This window comes from Beta vulgaris, chromosome 7, assembly GCF_026745355.1.
Source record: "Beta vulgaris subsp. vulgaris cultivar EL10 chromosome 7, EL10.2, whole genome shotgun sequence".
Lineage (NCBI taxonomy): Eukaryota > Viridiplantae > Streptophyta > Magnoliopsida > Caryophyllales > Amaranthaceae > Beta > Beta vulgaris.
Genome location: NC_079208.1, coordinates 5842399 through 5865955, shown reverse-complemented (window position 1 = coordinate 5865955; position 23557 = coordinate 5842399). Strand labels below are relative to the sequence as shown.

The following is a 23557-nucleotide window of genomic DNA, read 5'->3' as shown; positions in this document are numbered from 1 at the left end:
GGCACACACCGGTCTGTTACCGGTTTTCACGATTCATGAATCGGTTCAAGCAGTTCGTGGACCTGACGGACTAGATCGGGCTGGCGTACCAACAAGATTTTTTTAAAAAAGTATTTAATCATTGGAATAATTTATTATCGTTACATAATTAATTAAAATATATACAATTATTAATATTAATGAATAATTTCATTGTTTTTGAATTTGATTGAATTATAATATATGCAATTCGATTAAAATATATACAATTTGATTAAAATATACACAATTTGGTTGAATAATTACTTGGACTGAACTAGTCTGATTCATGAGCCGGGCTGGACCGGTTTCTTTGAACGGGATGGTGAAAGCAAGCATTCGTAGGTTACTGAACTGTTCACGAACTCAACCTACACGGTCTAAAAGGTGAGATAGGCTGGATGGCCCCGTACTGTTGACCATCTCTAAGTTAAAGTAGTTGATCTTTGTAGAGGAAATTATTTTATTAACTCAAAATGGAAGAAGTATATAAGGGGAAGAGAGAGAATATGGTCAAGGTCTTAAACAGGGAAACCACCTCAATTCTTCTGCCTAAAACTTAAAAAAACCATAGTGGGTTTCAATACAGAGAATGGAGACTGATTTGCGGCGCTGAACCGATAAAACACGGGCCCCACATAAAGGCAAACTAATTAAAAAATCCCATTTATTTATTTACATACAAATTCCATTTCCACAATATTACCATTACACCACCGAAATAAATCGAATCTTCTCTCTCCTCTTCCCCGACAATAACAAAGAAAAAAAAAAAAACAAAACGAGGGCAAAGCTATATGATAACATAGCACTGTTATCGTTAGAGAGAGAAAGAAAAAATAAAATAAAAGTAAGTTTAGAGAGACAAAAATTCAGGGGGAAAATCTAACATAAGAATAGAGAAATTGACGAAAATGGCGGTTTTCTAGGGTTTTTAATTTTGAGCGAATTTGAAGAAAAATTGGGGGAAAATTTCCATGGAAATGCCAGGTAGAAGATCAAATTACACACTTCTAAGTCAAGTAGATGATCATACAACTCCTCCTACGACGGCGGTAGGAGGAGTGAAGTATTCAGGAGTTGGAGGAGGAGGAGGAGGAGGAGGAGGAGGAGGAGGAGGAGAGAGAAATTTGTTTCCATCTTCGATTGGATTGCAAAGGCAAAGTAGTGGGAGTAGTTTTGGGGAGAGTTCATTGTCGGATCATTATGTACCGTCGATCTCTTTACCTGCTAGTGATCTTGAGGGGTTTAGTTACTTGCAGGAGGAGAGAGATTCGAGGATTAGAGCTGCGATTGATGGAGGAGCTGGAGGTGGTGCTGGAGAGTCTTCGTCGTCGAAGAGTTGGGCGCAGCAGACGGAAGAGAGTTATCAGTTGCAATTGGCGTTGGCTTTGAGATTGTCTTCTGAAGCTGCTTGTGCTGATGATCCTAATTTTTTGGATCCGATGCCGGATGAATCGTTGTCTCGGCTGTCTTCCTCTGGCTCAGCTGAATCTATTTCTCATCGATTTTGGGTAACTTGGAGTTATCAGTTCCTAATTTTTTTGTTGTTATTCTGTTTTTTTTTTCCCTTATGATTGAAATGCGGCTGATTTGGAGTTAATTGTGGTGATTTTTGATTGTTGGCTGAGGAAATGGTGTAGTTAGTGAGCTGAGATTGAATAAATGGTTGTGAATGTATGAATAGGGGCTTTTTTTTTTTTACTAGTTTAGGTGTCATAATCTTAAAATAGGAAATGGATGAAAAGAATTGCAGGATCATAATGCGTAGTTTGGTAGTGGCAAGAGCTTGTAGAATGAGGCATTGGATTGTTTTGCGTGTCTGATTTTTTCGGGGTTAGGTTTGGTAGAGAACAGCACGCTGTCCTTGGAAATAATAGGCAGTAGATTGACATTGAAGGAACATATGTCCAATTAGTAAATCTATTCTCCAGGTTATATAGCTAAGGAACTTAAGGTTTAGGGATTCTGATACATACATTAGGCTCTTGATTTGTTGTATTTCGTGTATTGACGAACTCTCACATTACTCATACTTGTCTTCTCTCTGTAAGGAGCTAAAGTCAATAGTATACTTCAAGATTGTTCCGTTGGTAGCAAATATTTAAGCTCAATATCAACATCAATATCGTCCATCTTTGGTGGGCTAGGGGATCCGAAATCAGATGTGTGCAGTCTTTAGAGATATCCAATTGACCCTTGATTTGATATGTGACAATGGCTATATATAAAGTTTGGTCAGTTTGATGAGCCATTTAATTGTGTCTATTACCTTCCAAACTCAAAGATAAATGAATCATTGACTCCATTGGAGTAGACATGCTTTCAAGTTGTTTTGGCTCTCCGCCACAAGTTTTGTACTCATAATCGAACTTAGAATAAATCTAGCCTTGACACTGTTCTTCCTCACCTTCTTGAAGCTGGCCATCACTGTGGAAACCCTCAGTTTCATCATGTCGCTAATTGTTCCTGCATTAGCTGAGTCACTAAGATGCACATGGGAACCGCTTATTTGTCTATTATTTGGACAGTCCCTAAAGATAGGGGAAAGGACGTTACTTGACTTAATTAAAATATTAAATGCTGAATTTGAGCAAGTGCCTTGAATATATGTGGAATTGTGGATAGTGAAGTAGTTTGAACAACAAGTGCCCATGTTTTCGAGCATAAATGAGCATACAGTTTCCTCAGGGAGCATTTTAAATAGTATTCACTCTTGATGCACCATTGAGCTAGTTTTCTTACATGTTGTATACATCTCCTAGAATACCACTTTTACACCGCTGATTAAGATCAATTCATGGCTCGCATTGCATGAAGTGTCCTCGTTGGCCTCTTTGTATTCATAAAGTTAGACCAATTACAACTATTGGTGCTGGGCTGCTGGCCAATAGCCACTATTGGTTCTTGCGTTAGCTGTCCTCTTCAGTCACCATCTTATTTAGAACCTGGCTTCATAAATTTGCCTCTTGAGTCTTGAGGCTCTGTTATCTTCACCATGAAAATGAATTTTCCATAAAAATAAGTTGTAATAAGTATAAATTTTGGTTGGTAAAAAATAAAAATCACTAACTGCATATACGGAAAACAATAAAGAATCTGAGTCAGATCCAATCTTACCCTCTCAGAGCTTAAACATTTTTCTTCTTCATATTGGGTTATAGTTGCCAAATGGTCAGGCTGGTGCTCTGCTTGAATACTTGTGCTGACGGAGCCTCCATTTTAGGTTTTAGAAAGACATGCAAAAGTTTTTGCTTCAATATCCACTATTGCGAGTTAAGGAGAAATTCTAATATTGAGAGAAGGATGTAGTATTAAAAAGAGTATGAACGGCTCAAGGAAGAGAGAGAGGAACCATACTCAAGGGACAAACCTTAGACAGTGAGGAGAGAGGGAATCAGCGAACAGAGAGGAAAGCAAGCCAGTAACCTTGATCTGGTCCAACAGTAGGAAAGGAGAGTGTAAGACAACTTTCCACTATTAAATGGATAAACGAAAAATAACAGAATTGAACTCTTCTTGAGGAAGCCCTTCTTCAAACCACGTTTCTCATGATTAACCCTCAATGCCCAGCTTTTAGTTCCATATTCGGGGAAACTCGCCCCTCCCCCCTCTCAGAGTTTGGTTTTGGCTGATGTACTGCTGCTATGATTGCAATCAATTCAAGTCATGTATGATATATGTTGATTTGTACTTGATGGCTAAAGATTTTTGAGGTGCTAAAAACTGATGATTACATATTTGCTATTGGAGATGGAGTTGATGAAGCTGTGCAGTAGGAGAAGGCAGCCTTTCTAGTTTCATAGCAGAATAGTCTCTGATTTCATGTGACTTGATGAGAATTGTCTGACATCATCGGTCACATGCGAATCCAAGCACAAATTCTGATTTGGCTATGTCAGAGATATAATAAATTTTTGTGGTCAAATTTGGAGTTTTAAAGGGCCATTGTTGTATTTAAGTGCAAGGTTTGTGCTTGTATATGTTGATGTGGTAATTGAGGTCCAAGTGACGCTAGGTCTTACAACTGGGTTCCGTTTCTCTTTTTCCAATCATGCTCCCAGTTACAATTTACTCACAAGATTGATAGGTCTTCTGATCTGCGGTTTGATTGTTTTCCAAGAGTATTGGTTTTCTCCAAGGATTTCTTGACTTAAATTTTCTTTCCTTGATGACCCTTAATCGGTAGTGCAACCATGCTTCCCAAAAGCTAGAAGGTCGTTGTTGGAGCACTCCAACATTCCCGTGGAGCTGAATGCCAGTAATTATTAAGATTTTTTTTGCTGATATGTAGATGAAGAATTCTCTGTGTGTTTATTATTTGTTGAGTCCTCTTGTCTATTGATGATCTTGCAATATTATTATACAATCTTTTATGAAAAATTTCAGAGAGAACATTAGATGCATGGGTCACAACTTTTGAAACATATGTTACCTACTTTTATTGGTACTTCTAAAGTTGGATATCTTGTTCTTTTAATAGGACCATTATCTCTACTTATTGCCACAGAGAATTCCGAATTATCTGGATTCTAATCAATTTGATTTTTCATCAGGTAAATGGGTGCCTCTCATACTCTGACAAAATTCCTGATGGATTTTATCTCATATATGGGATGGATCCTTATGTTTGGAAGGTGTGTGCTGATTTACAAGAGAGTGGCCGTATTCCTTCTATTGAATCACTGAAGTTGGTAGATCCTGCTAATGAAGCTTCACTTGAAGTAATTTTGATCGATCGGCGCAGTGATCCCAGCTTGAAGGACTTGCAGAACCGGGGTCTTGAAATATCCCGTAAATGCGTGGCCTCTGATGATGTCGTTGATCAGCTGGCGAAGTTGGCGTGTAACCGCATGGGGTGAGTTGTTATTGTGTTTGTAAGATTAATAAAGCTATTCCCTGCCCATTTCTTTTGCAATCGCTGTCTTTTTGAGTTCTGACTTTGTTTTCTTCCTTTCAAAGGGGGGCAGCTTCTACCAGGGAGGAGGAATTGGTTCCCATCTGGGAGAAATTTAGTAACAGTCTCAAGGATTGCCTAGGCTCTGTTGTGCTTCCTATTGGTAGCTTATCTATTGGCCTGTGCAGACACCGTGCTTTGCTGTTCAAAGTATGCCATTTTTGTCTGATGTTGTTACTTGTATTGTCTGATGTACATAATAGTTAGCTGTATGGAAATAACTGTGTGATTATTGTTAGAATCTTGCTTATCTGAATTCTTGATAATGTGGTGACCTTTACACTTTGGATCTTTGGGGTGAGGGATATAGGAGAGAGCCTGCAATCATGAGGCAATACTTACCTACATGTAAGTGTAGCTTGATGTGAAATGATCTCCCAAATTTGAGGTTGGAGAAGGGGTGGGCTTTCAAAATGAATTATTGAAGATCTTTAACTACTTTCTCTATTTTTTGATACTGTACATTGTGTTTCCTCAGAGGAGCTGTCTTGTTGATTCGCATGGGTGTAGTAGTCCAAGTACTTTGTCCAAAACATTTTGTCTCCTTGGAGAGTTTATGTGGGCTTGGAGCTCTGTTCTAGATTATTTAATCAACATAAAAGACGCTACTTGATGCGCAAGTTCTGACCTCTGTTTAATGTGTGCTGTGGAAGCTTGAAGCTATATTGCTATCACGAAAACTTGTCTACAACGGGTGTATTGCATGCAACAGGGTTTAGCCATCCCAAATTACAAGAAAAACCTCTTTTCAGAGTTCTCTACGTGATTTGAGGTGTCTTAGTATGTTATATACTGTACACCCGATATACATTAGACCTATTGGATTGCTATTATGCCCTGTGTATGATCACTGTAACATGTGACTTGCTGCATCACTGCTGATATGACTTTACTCTACGGTGCTGGAGTCATAATTTATATTGTTTAATTGCATGTGAGGTGAAATTTATATCAAATAGAAGCCTTACAAAAGAAGGGAATTTGAATATGTTCTAATATCCTTGCTTACAGGTCCTTGCTGATTCAATTGATTTGCCATGTCGAATTGCCAAGGGCTGTAAATATTGCAATAGAAATGATGCTACGTCTTGCCTTGTACGGTTTGGACTGGACAGGTGTGCTCATTTTATTTTTTGAGTGCATCATATACATAACTCTCGCTTCCAATGGATTTAAGAGACCCACATTTTTTTGGCTTTTGGAATATTGTGAACTGATTTAAGATGGCTTATTAAACTTTCTGGTCTTCTTATCTACAATGAAATAGCATTTGGTTGTTGCACAGGGAGCAAGGGTCAATTGGGAATTGGAGAGCTTGTGTAAATACGACCCCTGTTACTGTTCCCACGGCAGCCTCCTCTTAAGAGGTGTTGCGATGTTGTTGATTTTATGCGTCATATTTGATACCAGATGCTTGTTATTGCAAGGATGTTCGAGAAAGTTTTGTCGCAACTTTTATGGCGATTTCCCAAACTAATTTTTTGAATTTATCTACGCACTTTCCTTTTGAGACCATTTCTTTATAATGTACACAGTTCTGATACCATTCTTTGACATGGCTTCCCTACACCTTTTGTCCAATTAAACCCCCATGTGATGTACTTGATAGTTACCTTTTTTCTCTCATACTTTTGCTCTCCTTTCTTTACTTTTTTTATCTCTCATATTTATTACCTTTTCTTTGGTTATGGTGATAAGCCAAGTGTGTATGTTATTTAGGAATGAATGGAGGTCATATTTGTGAAGCTACTTTCTTGAGATGAAAATAGCAAGAAAGGCACTGGTTGTCAGCTTGAAGGTTGATGGCTAATAAAGTATAGGCATCGTGGACCACATTCAGTAAATTCAGGACACTTTCTCATTCAGCTGATCAATGTGGTAGTCCAAAGTGTTCGGTAAACACCAACATAACTGAAATCTAAAATGCTGTTCCCGCTTGCATCTTTGAAGAATGGATTGGGTTTTTACAATTACATTTCCTCTTTGATAGGTTCCCTGAAATACAGAGCAGGTCTTTTGTTCTTCTTCTTAAGAAAAGCAATAGCTCCAATCAATGTTAATATCCAATAATATAGAATAACCTTCATCTTTCATCAAAGCAGGAATAAACACTTTGAAATTCTTAAAAATTCCTTCAGGCTAGGAAACAAATATATTTTAAAGTTGGTGGCTTGATGCTATTGGGTGCATTCTTCTTCTTCTTCTTTGAGAAAAACGTAGCTCCAATCTATCTTGATGTAGAATAACCTCCATCACTTTCATCAAAGTAGGAATGAGCACTTTATAGTTCTTGGATTTCCCTTAAAGCTAGGAAACAAGAGTATATTAAAGTTGGTGCTACTGGGTGCAAGTTTCTAAATTTAGATTATTATGCGCATGCCGCTAATACTTCAGATTATTATATTCTAATATTTTTTGATACTTTTTATGAACCACAAGGCCTAGGTTAGCTCTGGACTTGTCTAACCTCTAAGTTCTAACTAAAAGGCCTAGTGTTTCTGTTTTTCATTATAATTTAATAATTTTTACAAAAGTGATTGCACTTAATAATGAATGATGAGGTGTGACTCTACACAAAGAGGGCAGACTAAGCTAGTCTCATGGAATCATACACACAACGCAAGCTATGAAGTAGATAAACCTACAAAGTTTAGGATTGATAAGGATGCTCAAAATGAGGCACATGGCTATGACTACATGATACCCTTATGAAGGAGAAGTTGAACATCTGGTTTGTGAAGGCGAAGCCATACTAAATTTCTTCTAAAAAAGAAGATCCTGCTTGATCTGATGGATCCTTGTCTGCAGAGAAAAGAAGAAAGTCATATCTCCGCATTTGACAGTTTTACTACCTAGCAGGAATGGTAAACAAAACTAAAAAGTAATTAGGTGAGTCAATCTTCTCCCCTTTAGCAGGTGCTTAGATTTCGGTTCTGCATGCCTCTTCTGGAAACTTCGGGTAATCAGGTTCCAAATGGATATATATTCAAAGTATTAGGTAACACACTGTAAGACCCAGGTAGTAATAAGAAGATAGGAAAACCTGGAAGAACTCATGAAAGCTTACAAATCAGGGACATTGCTCAGTGCCCCACTAGTCTCAATATAGTCTTCTGATCTTCTCTAAGTATAATTCTCATTTTTGTCATAAAAGATCATTGGTCTACGTCGGCAAGTAACCTAATATTTTCAGAGGAGGTTTGTAAGAAAATCAAGGCTGCATCCATGAAAAGCAAATTACTGGATATGATGGAGTAATCGTTTTATAAAATTACGAAGTACTTAGTATTACGCTAATTGCCTTTTTCACGTATTAATGCTGTCGTTGCTGTTCTTTTTCTTTTTTATAAATATGTTGCACCTTTTGCGGAGTTTTCCTTAGCTCCCTGCTCATGCCGTGTGCTAGCTTTCAATAGTTATATGCTTTTTTCTAAACGACTAAAAGGTAGATTCTCATAGTTACATCTTTCTTTTTAGAATCTGGGGTAAAGTTAGTGGATCTTCCAAGCAGAGCCTTGTTCTGAAGACTTATAGTTGATAATTGGCTCTTGCGTAACAAAATTGTCTAGTGTTGTTTCTATTGTATCTCCTCCTTACATATTTGCTGTTGAGGCTTCCTGATGGCTGTAGTTTAGAATTATTTGTTCCTGGGGATATGCTTTAATGGATGAAAAGTTCAAGGAATTATTTCAGGGGAAAGAAAAAACTGACACAAACTTTACAGCTCATTGGTGGCTTAGGAAATAGCAATGATGATACGACTTGTGAGAAAGATTGGTCAAAATTTAGATTAACTTAATTGGAGGTCTTCTACAAGCCCACTAATTTTTTCATTCTCTTGTGTCAGAATGTCTTAGTAGTTGAAGGGTCCTACAATTATATATATATATATATATATATATATATATATATATATATATATATATATATATATATATATGGACAAGATCACATGAGAATGCTCCTTACATGAGAAATGAGAATGAATTTCAACCACACGATTGGATTAGAGTTACAACACTTGTTCATTAGAGTTATACCCCCCTAAAAATTTTGAACCCAAAAAAAAATTTTTTTGATTTTTTTTTCTAATATTCTTTTTTTTTGGAGCTACATCACTTTTTCATTAGAGTTATGTCACTTATTCATAAGAGTTATATCGCATAAAATTTATTCTCATTTCTCATGTAAGTATGCATTCTCATATGAACTCACTTATATATATATATATATATATAAGGGAAAGATTACATGAGAATCCTCCTTACATGAGAAATGAGAATGAATCTCAACCACACGGTTGGATTAGAGTTACAACACTTGTTCATTAGAGTTATACCTCCGAAAAAACTATGAGCTTTGAATTTTTTTTTCTAATATTCTCTTTTTGGAGTTACATCACCTTTTCGTTAGAGTTACAACACTTGTACATTAGAGTTATAGCGCGTAAGATTCATTCTCATATGAACTCACTTCTATATATATATATATAGAGAGAGAGAGATAAGTGAGTTCATATGAGAATACATACTTACATGAGATATGAGAATGAATCTTACGCGCTATAACTCTTATGTACAAGTGTTGTAACTCTAGTCCAATTGTGCGGTTTAGATTCATTCTCATTTCTCATGGAAAAAGACATTCTCATGTGATCTTGCTCCTATATATATTCATTTTGGAGTAAATTGAAACAGAATAATTTCCAAACAATAGATACAACCCTGGGTTGGAAATTATCATTACTATGCTAATACCATCGTAGGGTTTTTTGTATGAGCCTCTGTTTCTATCTCACTGCATTGGACATATGTGTCGTCGAGTATATAAAATAATACAAAACGAGTCTGCTTTTACTTGTGCTGTGGTCTTGGAGCCTCTATATTTCGATTCAATCAGCTGTTTTAATTAATTTAGGAAGTCCTAGATCTTGATATAGCTACATACCTGCATGATAATTACATTCGTTCACTTGTTTCAGGGAGTATATGGTCGATTTGGTTGGGAAGCCAGGTTGCTTATGTGAGCCTGATTCCATGCTTAATGGTCCGTCTTCCATATCAATTTCTTCACCATTGCGCTTTCCCCGATTTAGATCAGTTGAACCTGCCATTGATTTCAGGTCACTGGCCAAACAGTACTTTTCAGATTGTCAATCTCTGAATCTTGTATTTGACAGGCCTTCAACAGGTGATTTCTTTTGTTCTCATGTTGTACTCTAAGTTAGTTTAATCTGGATTTTGACTAGAAGTACTTTATACGTCCCTTATTGTGTGTGCCTTTTGCATTACATAAATTTGTACTTAGTTGTGGTGTCAATTCTATAGAGAACATCTTGGACTCCCAAACCTATCGCTAGCGAGATGTCAATTCCTTGACTGGTTGGTGATAATTGATCCTTCGGTAGTATTGCTGTTTATTGGTGACATTGCCTTGGGGTATATGAATGTTTCAATAACACATTTTTCCCGAAAGGGGTCCAAAAGAGAAAATATATGAATGTTTCAATTGACAAGAGCATGTAGTCATTTTGCTTTGCTTTCCTTTTGTTTTCCTCTCTTTTTTGGGGAAAAAGGTAAATGTTATCAAATAACCTGTCTCACGCTGAAGCCTAACAGAAGTACAGATGTGCAGGAGAAAAGAGCCTCTCCATACATACTTTGATTCTGTGGGGAAATGGCCCTGAATTGGATTGCCGGAAGTAGATTGGAACTAAAGTTTTGTAGGTCTATGTGTATAAAGGAGTATATCGTGTCAATTTTTTTCCTATGCGCTTTTTTCCTTTGTGTGTATTATGCTACTATCTTGAGCGGTTTGAATCCCGTATTCGTGCAGGTGTTGGTTTATGTGCATAAAGGACTATTTCATGTCTACTAATTTTTTTGGGTTGTATTATCTTGAGTGGTTTGAAACTCCCCTTCCGCGCACGAGTTACTTGTCGCTAAAGGAGGTTATGCTCTTATGCGGTTATGCCACCATTATTTTCTTTCCCATTGATTACATTTTATTTTGGGCAATTCTTGTAAGTTCTTAATCGTATTGGGAAAACGGAAAGAGGATCCCTATAGTGAATTGTCATGGCAGTTTTAGGTTTAACATGATGTTGAAGTTTCTCCAAAAATGGTGATTGAACAGTGAGGCTTGTCTATTTTTTCAAAATGGTAGATGGCAAGGGAAGTTGACGAATTCAACGGAAGGAGAGAAGTAGAGCCTTTAAGGAGATTGTCATATCCAGACTCCAGGTGTAAGTTATGGGACATGAATCCCATATCGTTCATATATAATCATGTGTGCTTGGTCATGGGGCTTATACATGTTTCTGGTGTCTCTCTCCTTTTGAGCTAGCTTTTGTGTAGGGCAGTCCCCCTGGTATGTATTTGGTTTCAGAGCTAACCAACATCTCTGTCTGAATCTTATTGTTGGTGTTGCACACTTGCATGTATGGCGTTAACTGAGGGCAAGATTAGATCTAGTGCAAAGGAAGCTTGCAGTAGGTGGTCATGTTGGTATAGCTGCACCCTGGGCTAGATAAGTTACTGTGTGAAGAAAGGAAAAAAAATTGCGTTGCATTGTCGTACAAGTGGGTTGTAATGGATGAATGGAACGGATGGTGGCTAACATGGCTTGAAATTTTTTCCACATTTATGTTTTTTTTTCTAATACCTCAGTTGCGTTTTTCTTAGCTTAAGAAAAATGTTTTTAACATAATATGGCCAGACCTGTCATTATATGAGTGGATGATATATTGGTGAACTGAAATTATCTAAAGTAACATTTTACATCAATCGCTTAATTAATTTGGAATATATGATTAGTCAATCTTGTTAAAAGAACAGATGTAACGGAAATTAACTTTTGAATATCGCCGGGCGCCAGTCAGCATTATGTCGCAAATGGTGGGCGAGAAGGACATGAGTTGTATCTCGGTGTCACGTAGCAGAGTTTCACATAACAACCCCATAATCCGTGACAACTCAGTCATTCGGTAACTTAACAACCGAGATAATGATAATTTGGCACAAAATTAGCCTGCCCGAGCCGTAGTTTGTAATCGGGAAGTGTTATAGTTAAGAGATTTAAGATGGCAGTTTAGAGCCATAGAGGCGGTAAGGACCAAGGTACAATGGCGGAAGAGAAGAATTTAATTAAGGCGCTTTTTAGGAGTATTTAAAGTTAAGCATGTCATACATGTTTTGATTTGTTGCCCCTCGAAAAAGGAAAAGAGTATTGTTTTCCACCATTCCCTGTTTCGTCTCGTTGTTCTAATGCTTTTTTTGTTATATCACTGTGTGACGAAGCGGGTGAACGACGATTGTTGAAGCGTTATGGCTTTCTTGTGCCTGGAATCAACTGAAACCTATAGTTTTATTCTGTTCTTTATGTTGCTCTGTGATCTATGCATGCATCTTAAAGGTTGAAATTCCTTGACAGGTACAGTCTTGAATGAGCAAGATGCAGGAGATCCAATGTATCATAAGCAATTTGGTAGGAAGCTGCCCGACGTAAATAATCCTGTATCCAATGACCAAGAACATTCTCGGTTTGTTGGTCATGATAGAGACTCCCAGTTTTCTGAATCTAGTAATCCTCCACAATATATTGGAAGAGCACCTAATGCCATCAGAGAGTTCCTTCCATCAAGATTTATTCCTCCTAGCAGACAAAGAGGAACCCATACATTTACCGATGCAGCGAGAAATGCAACGAATGATATGCGTTTTGAGGCTAGTCAGCTAGTTTCAAGCAGGAGTGAAGCTGCTCTGGACATGGAAGATCTGGTTATCTCGTGGGGTGATCTTGTCGTGAGAGATAGGATTGGAGCAGGTATTATTTTTGTATTTTCCTGATTTATATTTGATTTGAAATGGGAAAAAAGTAGTTGTTTCTTAACTGGAATTTAATATATGTCTTGAGTCATATGCTTAACTTTGTAGTTTATTTGTCTAGTTATACATTCATATCTGCTAAATGTCAATGCATACTGGCTCTCTACGTTTTGCGATATTGGTATCTGAATTGCCTGCTTAATCTACAGGTTCTTTTGGAACTGTCCACCGTGCTGAATGGAATGGATCGGTAAGCACCTCAATTAGTTTATTTACTGCTTGAAATTATGATGTGGTGTCCATGGTGAAGAGTTGAATTTTTTTTGACAGGTGTGTTTGGTTTTCGTTCTGAATGGTTCTTTTTCTATCTTAACTGCAAATTGGATGTTATTAGTTTCTGCTTTTGCGTTTGTTAAATACGTTGTAGAGCCTTTTTTGTTTCCTTGTATGAAGGCAAGAAGAAAAATTGAAAAAGAAGGCTAAATAGACAACACCGGTAATGTGAGAAGCAAAACAAAGGCTGGAATTGTACATTGTGCATATACCGGGAGATTTGGTTCTAACCTTTTACCAGTCCTTTGCAGCCTCTACAGACCATTCTGTTTATTATCATCAAGTAACTTTCAATTGATTCTCCAGTATTAAGTCATGGATAATGTTCAATAGTTTTAAAAGCCTAATTTAGTTGAAAAATCAGGACATGAAATAATGGTTGATGTTGCGCAAATGCTAGGTTTTGTGGACGCCTTGACTTTTAGGTAGGTTGCAGATTTGCAGAGACCATTCTGATTACTATTTTTTCAAGTGTCACCAGATTTTTATGGAATTTTCCTATGTCACACCTAGCAAACACCAAACATTTGGTGTTGAGGAGAGGAAGGTTAAGAAAAAAATACAAATTTGAGAAGTAGAGAGAGAGAGAGAGAGAGAGAGAGGGAGGGAGGGAAGGGGGGGGAGAGAAGATGAAAATAGTTGAAAGAATAATAAGTTCATGAAGTCACATTATGTTGTTGCTAGTGCATTATTACAATTCCACTTTGGTTGTGAATGTGACAATGTTTCGTAGTGGCTTGGAAAGTCTTTTTCACTGTAGATTGTAGCTGAGAAATGGACGGATCTATTTCGTACTATAAATTATTATGAGGTGATGTAATCAGTTCAAGATGCAAAAATCGAAATAAAAATATCGAACTACATGGACCTTATTGAACCTTTGAACATAAGTAATCAATATCGCACTTGAAGAATAAGAGACGAGAATGCAAAATTCCTAGCTCCATGCTGTTGTCTTGGTGGAAGACTGGAAGTTATTGCCTGCAACAGTGGCTGCTATGGCTACTGCAGTCTGCAGGTTCAATACCTGCCAGCGAGTAAGTATGATGAAGACAAATGGGTAAAAGGAAGGAATTGGGGACAAGGAAGAGAAAAGGAGAGAAAAAGTTGATGCCGGTTAATATGGTCAACTGTACGGAATGCGGTGGGTAGAACCTTTTTGCCACCAGACTGTCACAACAGGTAGTTCTGACAACATTTTAGATAAGGTAATTTTTGACAAGAAAAGCGTTGTATGAGTGATTGAGGGTGTTGCTCTCAAATTTTTCTATATATATGTGTAATAATTATAGCTAATAAATGACAAAAAAAGAACTGGCGTTACAGTGGATTGGAACAATAAGCCAATTAGGTGACATTGGAAATATTAGATTTTATTTTTCTCGTGTGATTCCGGTAGCTACATCTTGAATTTGGAATCTGATAATATTTTAGGTCCTGGAAATAAAAAGATCATTTTACACTGTTCAGTGATTGTAATTAACGAACTTGTTGTGTTTGAGTTGGATATATTTTCATATCTTGGCGTGAATCTGTTCTAGAATGGCCGTGATTTAAAACATTGATATTGTGCTTTTAGAATCAATCTAATATATTGTAATGACTACTTTTTCATAAATGTATTTTTGTTTCCCATTTCTGAACTTACCCCAAAAAATCGGAAAGTTGGAAAACAGGCTGAAAATATGAATAATATCAGGTAAACAGGTGCAGTACTAGATTTTATGTAGATATGGGAGTGTCAATTACTGGAATCCCTGTCAAGAATCTTTCTTAAGGCCTTCAAGTTAGGGAGCAAGAGGGTAGTGATAGGATAAGAGTAGATCAGCTAGTCTATGCTGCAGCTGGTGGGACTTTGAACTTTGGGCGCATCCCTTTGGTTTTGGGAAGAATGGGGTGGAAGGGGATGATTCATTTAGAATTGCATCTCCTTCTATCATGAAGACAAGCTCATATCATTTGCCATTTTTCTCCCATATGGAAGACGACTTTTGCTGTATCTCTCTTTTTCTTATTTCGTTAGGATTTTCTCCCCACTCCCATGTTGATCTGTGTGCATATGATATAATTTAAATGTTTTATGTGCTCCAAATGCTATGTTCTGATGATTCCCTTTGAAATATTTCATTGTGTAGGAGGTTGCAGTCAAGATCCTCATGGAACAAGATTTCCATCCAGAGCGCTGCAATGAATTTTTAAGGGAGGTAAGAATCAAGCATGAGATGCTCAATTGGTCTGCAACATTGTTCTATAATTTGTGACTTTTCATGTTTGTGGTCCCTCTTAATTGAAATTCTCTTGTTAATTAGGTGGCAATAATGAAACGACTGCGACATCCAAATATAGTTCTCTTCATGGGGGCAGTTACTGAACCACCTAATCTGGCCATAGTGACAGAATATTTATGCAGGTTTGCAGCCTTGGATTTTCTATACCACACGCTATTCATTCAAAGGCTTTCCTGTGTTTTTATATTCCCTCTCTTCTTTTTATTGGGTGAAGTAATAGTATTATGTATCTATAACTGCAGAGGAAGTTTATACAGGCTTTTGCATAAATCAGGTGGCAGAGAAGTGTTAGATGAGAGGCGGCGTCTTAGTATGGCATATGATGTGGTATGTATGTTTGATCTGCCTTCCTTTCATCTCTTTATTCGATTTTAGTCTATGGATGTACTTGACATATCGGATGCACAAAAGCTTTATTCCTTTTAACATGCAGATTTGCTTACATTGTTGCTCTTTTGGTTGCTCATTGATGAACTTGTGCTGTACAGGCAAAGGGAATGAATTATCTTCATAAGCGCAATCCACCTATTGTTCACCGAGATCTTAAGTCTCCTAACCTTTTGGTTGATAAGAAATACACTGTAAAGGTAAGGTATAGTTTATGTTCTTCAGGATTATTTGCAGAGAACCCCCCCCCCCCCCCCCCCACAAAAACAACAGTGTGGCATCTAATTAGAAACCTTTTATATGCGGAAAGACCCATCCTTGAGTGGCAATAAATGTTGTGATCATCACCTTTTACAGCTTCCTTTGGCAAGATGTTTGATATATGAAATCGATATTTACACATCCTTTTCAACATCCCTCCATCTTACAATGTCTAACAATTGGTGCTTATCTAAATCGCCTGGCACAATGAAATAGAAACGTGGGAAAAGGATAAAAATTGAGGGTAAATATGGGTTTTGACGATAATCTAATGTCTCTCTGAGGGAAATGGTTAACAATCAAGTTAAATGTAATTTGGCCCTCAGGCGTGGTTTTGTGACTATATTTGGAATTCTTATTAAGGGTGATATGCCAACAAATCGATATTTTATTGGTGATTGTGCACACTTGTCTTATTTTCCACCTCTGCTTGTTCTATCAATTGTTTGCCGTGGTCTATTTGTGGCTTTTGCCTTTTAGCACGCTAAACAAATTTGAGGGTGGTTTAATTTGTATTACGGTACGCTATGCACCTGTGTTTTCTTTACTATTTTTATTCTGTTCTAGTTTCTTCCTGCGACTTATCTGTACATAAGTTGTCTTTTACTCAGCACATTGAGTCACTTATGGTTCTCTTCACTTATGTAGGTTTGTGATTTTGGCCTTTCGCGTCTAAAGGCGAATACATTCTTGTCGTCAAAATCAGCAGCTGGAACAGTAAGTTCTTTGAAAAGAGTGGCTTGATATGTACACACTTTCTTTGCCTGTTGCACGTATGCTTTATTACGGAATGTACTAGTTGTTAATTGTGGAAGTGAATTGAACAGCCTGAGTGGATGGCACCTGAAGTTCTTCGAGATGAACAATCAAATGAAAAGTCAGATGTATACAGCTTTGGTGTAATATTGTGGGAACTTGCAACATTGCAACAACCATGGAGCAGCTTAAATCCAGCTCAGGTTGGTGTATCTGCAGACGGATCTATGTTACCTGATCTTATTTTTGTCTGCCAAAGTTGTATGGAAATTTTATTCATATTCTGCATTGTTGTATAATTGTGCACACGATTTTTGGAGATATTTAGGAGGTGTTTGGGTCACTATTTTCTTGTGACAGGTTAGTGTTTGAAATCATACAAACCCAACGATGTTTGTTCAAGATTTGTAATTTGCTAACAGTAGTTGGAATATGAGGGATCCATTCTCCAAGTTCTTGAGGTAGAGGGCTCCCAAACCTTAGGGAAAGGGGGTTGATTCCAAATCCAAAACCATGAAATCAGAAATGCATATAAATATTTGTTCGAGAAAAGGCTTCCTCGTAGAATTATTACAAATAAACAACCACCACCGACCCATTGCCATCTCACCACTGCCTTCCTGTCCCCAGCTTGCTGCTAGTGCTAGCCCTATTCTCCCTGTCCCTTTCCCTTCCACCTCATCAGCCCTCCATCTCCCTGTACCGCCTGTGATCCTCTTCCCTTCCACGGCAATAAGGAATAAAAAAGGAAAATTGATTGAAAACTCATGGGGGAGGGGTCGACTTTTCACTTATAATCGAAACACCTATTTTGAACTATGGGTTTTAGGTATCACTCATTCTGAACCCACAAATTATGTTAGTAACCATAACTGATGTTTAAGTGAAAAATAAAACGTTCTGTGATGCTGCTTAAATCATAAAATAGGTAATAGAAGCATCTCTAATTCCAGGTATGATTTAGAGATGTGATCAATCTCTTTATTAATGTTCTGAAGAAAAATGTGTATTCCTGAAATATATAATTTTAATGCAGAGACAAGTCGAGGTTTTCTAAATTTTTTTATTTTTAAATTTTGTACATTGTAATGGTTATATGTACAAATTATTCTTCCTTGGAGTTGACAAAGACATACTTTGGGTTATATACTTGAAAATTTTGGAATGTCAAGTTCCAAAAGCATATGTTGTGGCAGTGAGTTGAGAAAGATTAACAATATTATTGAAAAAAGACTATTGAGAATTGGGACTGACAAACATATAGAGTAATATATTATAAAAGGTCATGTTCATTATAGTCCAAGACTCTAAGTTGACAACAGTGATGCCTTTTGGAGTAGAGGGAGCATTCACTTAATGTTTTGCTTTTTGATGCTTGATACTTCATTCTGACTAGCCAGCACAGGGTTTTAGATGCTTATATTCCTTTTTGCAATCTTTATGTTTGTTTCTTTTGTTGACAAGTTTGTGGTCTATTCTTTTGATGTGCGCGGATTTTATTTACTGCACATTCTTTTAGTGATAAGCTTGTGGTCTATCTTTCTATAGGTTGTTGCAGCTGTTGGTTTCAAATGCAAGAGACTTGAAATTCCACGTGATGTAAATCCTCAAGTAGCTGCTCTTATTGAGGCATGCTGGGCAAAGTGCGTGAAAAATCTATTTCTACACTATCTGCCAGAGTTCCGTCTGCTGTAGTGCTTATATGGGTTTTGGTTTTCTGTAGTGAGCCTTGGAAGCGCCCATCCTTTGCCAACATTATGGAGTCCTTGAGGTCACTTCTTAGACCTCCTGCACCACAATCAGTTCGTGGAGATGGACATCTCGTTACATAGATATTTGGCGAAGAATTTTGCTGTTTTGTCTTTCCTTGTCCACATTTGCAAGATTCTTTTCCTGGTGAGATGTTTGGACTAGGGTATCTCCCTCCAATAATCTCAGGTGCGCTTATTGCATTTTAGCTTTGGATTCCATTCTTCCTGCTTGTTTCTTATGGCATTTCAGCATTCCTAATATTTTCCATGCATAATTTCATTTAGGCATTCAAATTGTGTTGATCTGTTCCTTCGGTTTCAAGTCCAGTTAAGATTTTGAGCTAAGGACCAAGGAAAATATTTTTTGTGGTTTAATTAATAGATATTTAGCGGAAAATATTCCATTCTATACATGCGCTTATTTGATGACAGCTGACAGGTCCTGTCCGAGCTCCCCTCTCTTATCACTCTGTGCTTTAATTTGTGGTTTTGGAGTTTTAGAATGCAAATCTTACATTTGAGATTGTATGGAAGTGGTCAGTCCCTGACATAGGGAACAAGGTCATTACTAGTCTCCTAAAGTCAAACAAAACTAACTAGACCACCAAACTAAGTAAAGTGACAAGCAAGGGTCATTCTTCCACAAGGACTAAGGAACACCTATATATGTTAATTTAACAATAAGCTAGGCCGAAGAAATCGTCAAGTTTTGGTTAAACTAAGGGTATATACTATTGAAAGCAAATTAGGAAAAGCACTAGGAATGGGAAATCACCACAATCATAGTTCACATCCAACAACCGTGTAAAGATAGGGGGTTGACATGTATTGGGGATATGCAAAGGGAATAAACAAAACTAAACACCTCTAAAATCGTTGTTAAGGAGTTTAAAGTTCTAATTATGGCAACAAAACTTATATTTTGAGGCATTATCACCTAACTAGGCTAAGTTAAGAATTGAAATCAAACTCAAGTTAATAACAATCAACAAGTGATGTAAATCAACTAATCAATTATTCATGGAGGTCAACCACATAAATTTAAACCATTAAATGGACAACAAAAAGATCAAAAGGTGATGGGGCTCACATCAACTAAGTCACCGATCAACATCAATGATTGAAATTGCACAAAATCCCAAACATAACCAACCCAATAAACTCTACTCATGAAAATAGGATGCAAACAATGATTCGGCTACTCCCAATCCTAGTTAATGAACTACTCACTACCCATTATACTACTAGACATCCTAAACATGGAAAAACTGTCAATAAATCACCAAATGGAAAAACTATCAATAAATCACCAATTTAAAAATAGCAAAAACCAAAAATCAAGACTTTAAAGCAAAAACAAAACAAAATCTAGTGAACAAACAAGAAGAAACTAAGAAAAGATGAAAACTTTAATCTAGATTAACTATTAAACATGAAGATTAAACAATGGAGACAATTAAAATAAAGCAATAAAAGAAGAGAGAGAGAGTAAGAAGTGCTCAAAGGTAAATTGTTGAATCTTTAAATATAAGTTGTCACCCTTGAATCTCCAAATCTTCAATCTCTCTTTGAGTTTTCTCACTTTTCCCCTAAACTAAGCTATGGAGGCTAATCCTCTCTAAAGCCCTAAAAATATTATAAACTTGAGAGTGGTGAATGAAATTGAACTTTTTTCTCTTAAAATGGGCTAAGGGGGTATTTATACTGCTCCAATTACAACATTCTAAAGCAAAAACGGGCTGACAAAAACCACGCAGCAACAGCACCCCGGGCGGGGTGAGCAAGGCATCCCGGGCGGGATGGGTCAAGGCCCGGACGGTGCAGGGTCGTCGAGGCAGAAGCTCCACTCTTACGCAGCCCAGGCGGGCAGGGCAATCGCTCGGGAGCCCGGGCGGGCTGGTCACAGCTTGGGCAGGCGAGCAGATGCGCCTGACTTCAAAGAGCCATATCTCTTTCATTTTTCACCGGAATTGGGATTGTGACCACTCGTTGGAAAGCTATCGAGCTTAACTTTCATCTCCAACTTGAATCACTGAATAATATTGTTTGTGATGAAAGTTATGACCGTTTTAATATGTCCCTTGTGCACAAATCCTTCCAAAAGCTCTTATTTTGGCGAAATTGCTCCACCCTATGCTTGGTGTGTGGTATGGAGACCTTTAAGGTTGATCCTCATCAAACACTAATAAACATTACCAAACCCTATATAAATAGCCAAAGTAAATAATATTCACAAATGAGATACAAATAACTCAATTATTATAAATTACGCACAATAAGCTAGAAAATGATAAATGAAGAGGAAAAATTATTGTAAACATGAGGAGAATTAGGTATTTGAGTGATACAAATATCATTCATCAGTCCCATGTAAGACTCTGTCCTAGGTTTGTCCCTCCCTTTGCATTGATGGGTTTTCTTCTAGGTAGATACCTGGTTGTCTGCAAGCATTGAGTTGACAGGTCGTGTCAGAGCTCCCCTCTCTTCCATCACTTGGTGCTTTAATTTGTTGTTTTAGAGTTTTAGAATGCAAACCTTACATTTGAGATTGTATGCAAGTGGTCCCATGTATAGACTGTCTTAGGTTTGGCCCTCCCTTTCAGTGTTGAGCTCTTCTTCTGGGTGGACGTATCACATATTCACATGCCATGTCAGGTTACCTGGGGTACAAATCACTTTTGATGAGTCTGAGTTTTGGTGGAACTGAATGCTTGTTTGGCTGGTGAGGGAAGATAACTCTCTGGTGCATGACTAATTGACCGGCCTTCTGTTAATTGCATTTAGTAGACTTCTCATCCTGGTAAATTTTCGTCAGTTCTGCTTATTTTTGCTTCAGCAGCTTTTCCAATGTTTGATCTGCTTATCTTTGAAATGGTCTGTCTTAGTTTCACATGCACGAGCTTAAATTTGGATTTTAAGTGGTAAAGATGGTCTCAGTGAATTCAAAACCCCAAATCATTTTTCTAACAGCATGTCATTTTCTCTAATGGTTGAGATCTGAAGATGAAGATCGATGTTCTCAAAGTCCTGAGACCTTTTTTCTGTTGTTGTTGCAGGTCAAATGCTGTACATCACTATTACCTTGCCAATTGAGAATTGAATTTTTGACAAAAAAAAGTATACACTACTCACATACTACTTATACTAGATGATCATTATAATGCCAAATAGCCCAGTACATTTATCCGCCTATTTCTAACCATCTCATCGTGATTTTGTATGTAATTCCAAGCACTGATGCGGATTAGTTTCTGGAAATTAGCGTGAGTTAATTGTGCATATCTTGACATAGCAACTAGATGGATAAAAATTAAAAAGCATTCTTTGTCTCTCCTCTCTCTCTCAGTTTGTTTCTGGCACTCTTTATATTGGATTAGCACTCTTGCTGATTTTTTCATCAGTGATAAAGTACGAGTAGGAGTGTCGATGCAAATTATGTCTGCATCCATATCCGTTTCCTAATGGGGATAGGTTGAGCATTTCAAAAAGTCAAACAAGATATGACTACCCTTTATGATTGTCAAGTCTGTATTGTTACAGATGTTTGATCTCTTGAAGCAAGAATTTTATTGTTCCATTCTCATGGAATCTTTGGCTAACTGGTTAGTGTGATTAACTTAATTCTAGTGATTGGTTCTTTATGAATGTGCACTGAGAACATGTCCAAAGTGCAACCCAGAAACGTGGAAAAACCAGCTACTATACTGGTGCTGCAAAAGCACAACTCAGGAATTTCTGCTGGTATGTTTAGCTTACCAGTAACAAGTCCCAGTGATTCTTCTTGAGATTACAATTTACTCATGATTCACAATATGAAGAATTGTACTTTTAATGATGTATCTTTAAAATGTCATGAATGAGTTACCAATGACTTCATTGAAAGTTCAGTTCCACAAGAACAGAGTAGCAGGTCAGGAAGGACCATTGAAGAGGGGGGTGGGGGGTGGGGGACTTACAGCTCATGTTGTATCCGAATGATTCGCCTAATTGTGTGTTTACGTACTAGTTATTATTATTATCTTCTTTTGCGAGGAATATCAGCTTGTTCCCCTGGTCATTCTTGCTTCTGCGACATTTTGGAGATTTGAATCTTCCAATAACAATCGAGAAGAATTCTGAGGAGAAATGGAGTTGTATTATTCTTTGTAATTGTTATGTACAAAAGAGAGAATATGGGAAGAGAGACAGATTATTGCCAATCTAAACCTTCCCCCACCCTCCCTCCTGCTTTCTTCCAAATGAACTGATGCAATGAGTTTATGGTACCTGGAACACCTGACATTGCTTTGTTATTCTGTTGAAATGCTAACAAACATGCACAAATCTCGTGTTCAACTAGCGTACCTTATTGCAACTCTTCATCAGACTTTGATGGAGGTTTTTCCTTTCCTTGTAACTCACTATTTTTAACGTTTAGTTTATCCTTTTCAAAAAGGAAAAACAGTAATTCCCTATGGTCTGCTCGCTATTTAAAAAACTTAAATGGACCTGTTGCATACTAAGTATGTATCGAGTTGGTAATTGATATTAAATTTATATATTGAGTTTTAAAGATATATAGTGAACTTATGTAAAATATAGTGGATTTTATTAACATGAAACATATAGTAAAATTATATGCATATAGTAGTATATCATGATATGTGCTTTAACATATAAAAAGATGTAGTTTATGCATGATATAGTGTGTGTTTATGATATAGTTGATTGTTTAGAAATGTATAATTGATATATTATGTTTCTGAAAGATATAATGAAATTATAGCGGGTTTCTGAATGATAAGTTGAGTTGTTTAGAAATGATGTAGTTTTTGCATGATATATTGAATTTTCGTATGATATAATGACTTTATGCATGATATAGTGAGTTTTTGAATAATATATGATACATGCTTTTGGCATGGTGTACATAAATGTCAATGTAAACGGTTGCAAGTAAGTCAGATTGGCGCTATAAAAAATCACTAGTACTCCCAATCA

At 37.1% G+C, this 23557-nt stretch overlaps 1 protein-coding gene across 3 annotated transcripts; it reads left to right on the top strand.

Moving 5' to 3' along the window:
• The first annotated feature begins 526 nt into the window (after positions 1 to 526).
• On the top strand, positions 527 to 22176 carry LOC104898488 (serine/threonine-protein kinase CTR1). 3 transcript variants are annotated; one of them, XM_010685576.4, is made up of 17 exons: positions 528 to 1532; positions 4575 to 4876; positions 4981 to 5125; positions 5987 to 6090; positions 9957 to 10165; positions 12407 to 12799; positions 13011 to 13051; positions 15270 to 15338; positions 15444 to 15544; positions 15665 to 15749; positions 15911 to 16009; positions 16719 to 16787; positions 16898 to 17029; positions 18375 to 18469; positions 18550 to 18764; positions 21233 to 21377; positions 21634 to 22176. In XM_010685576.4, the coding sequence occupies exons 1-15, from the start codon at positions 996 to 998 to the stop codon at positions 18656 to 18658; spliced, it is 2490 nt and encodes an 829-aa protein (XP_010683878.2). In that variant the 5' UTR covers positions 528 to 995; the 3' UTR covers positions 18659 to 18764; positions 21233 to 21377; positions 21634 to 22176. The 3 variants fall into 3 exon arrangements, with proteins under 3 accessions (XP_010683879.2, XP_010683878.2, XP_010683877.2); XM_010685577.4 differs by lacking the exon at positions 21233 to 21377 and having other exon boundaries at positions 527 to 1532; positions 12413 to 12799; XM_010685575.4 differs by lacking the exon at positions 21233 to 21377 and having other exon boundaries at positions 529 to 1532.
• Positions 22177 to 23557: the final 1381 nt, after the last annotated feature.

Excerpts from the sequence above, each read along its gene's own strand:
- LOC104898488 (XM_010685576.4), top strand. The coding sequence starts at position 996 with ATGGAAATGCCAGGTAGAAGATCAAATTACACACTTCTAAGTCAAGTA. Across the intron at positions 4,877-4,980 it reads TTGGCGTGTAACCGCATGGG|GGGGGCAGCTTCTACCAGGG; the intron begins GTGAGTTGTTAT and ends TTCCTTTCAAAG. Across the intron at positions 15,339-15,443 it reads GCAATGAATTTTTAAGGGAG|GTGGCAATAATGAAACGACT; the intron begins GTAAGAATCAAG and ends CTTGTTAATTAG.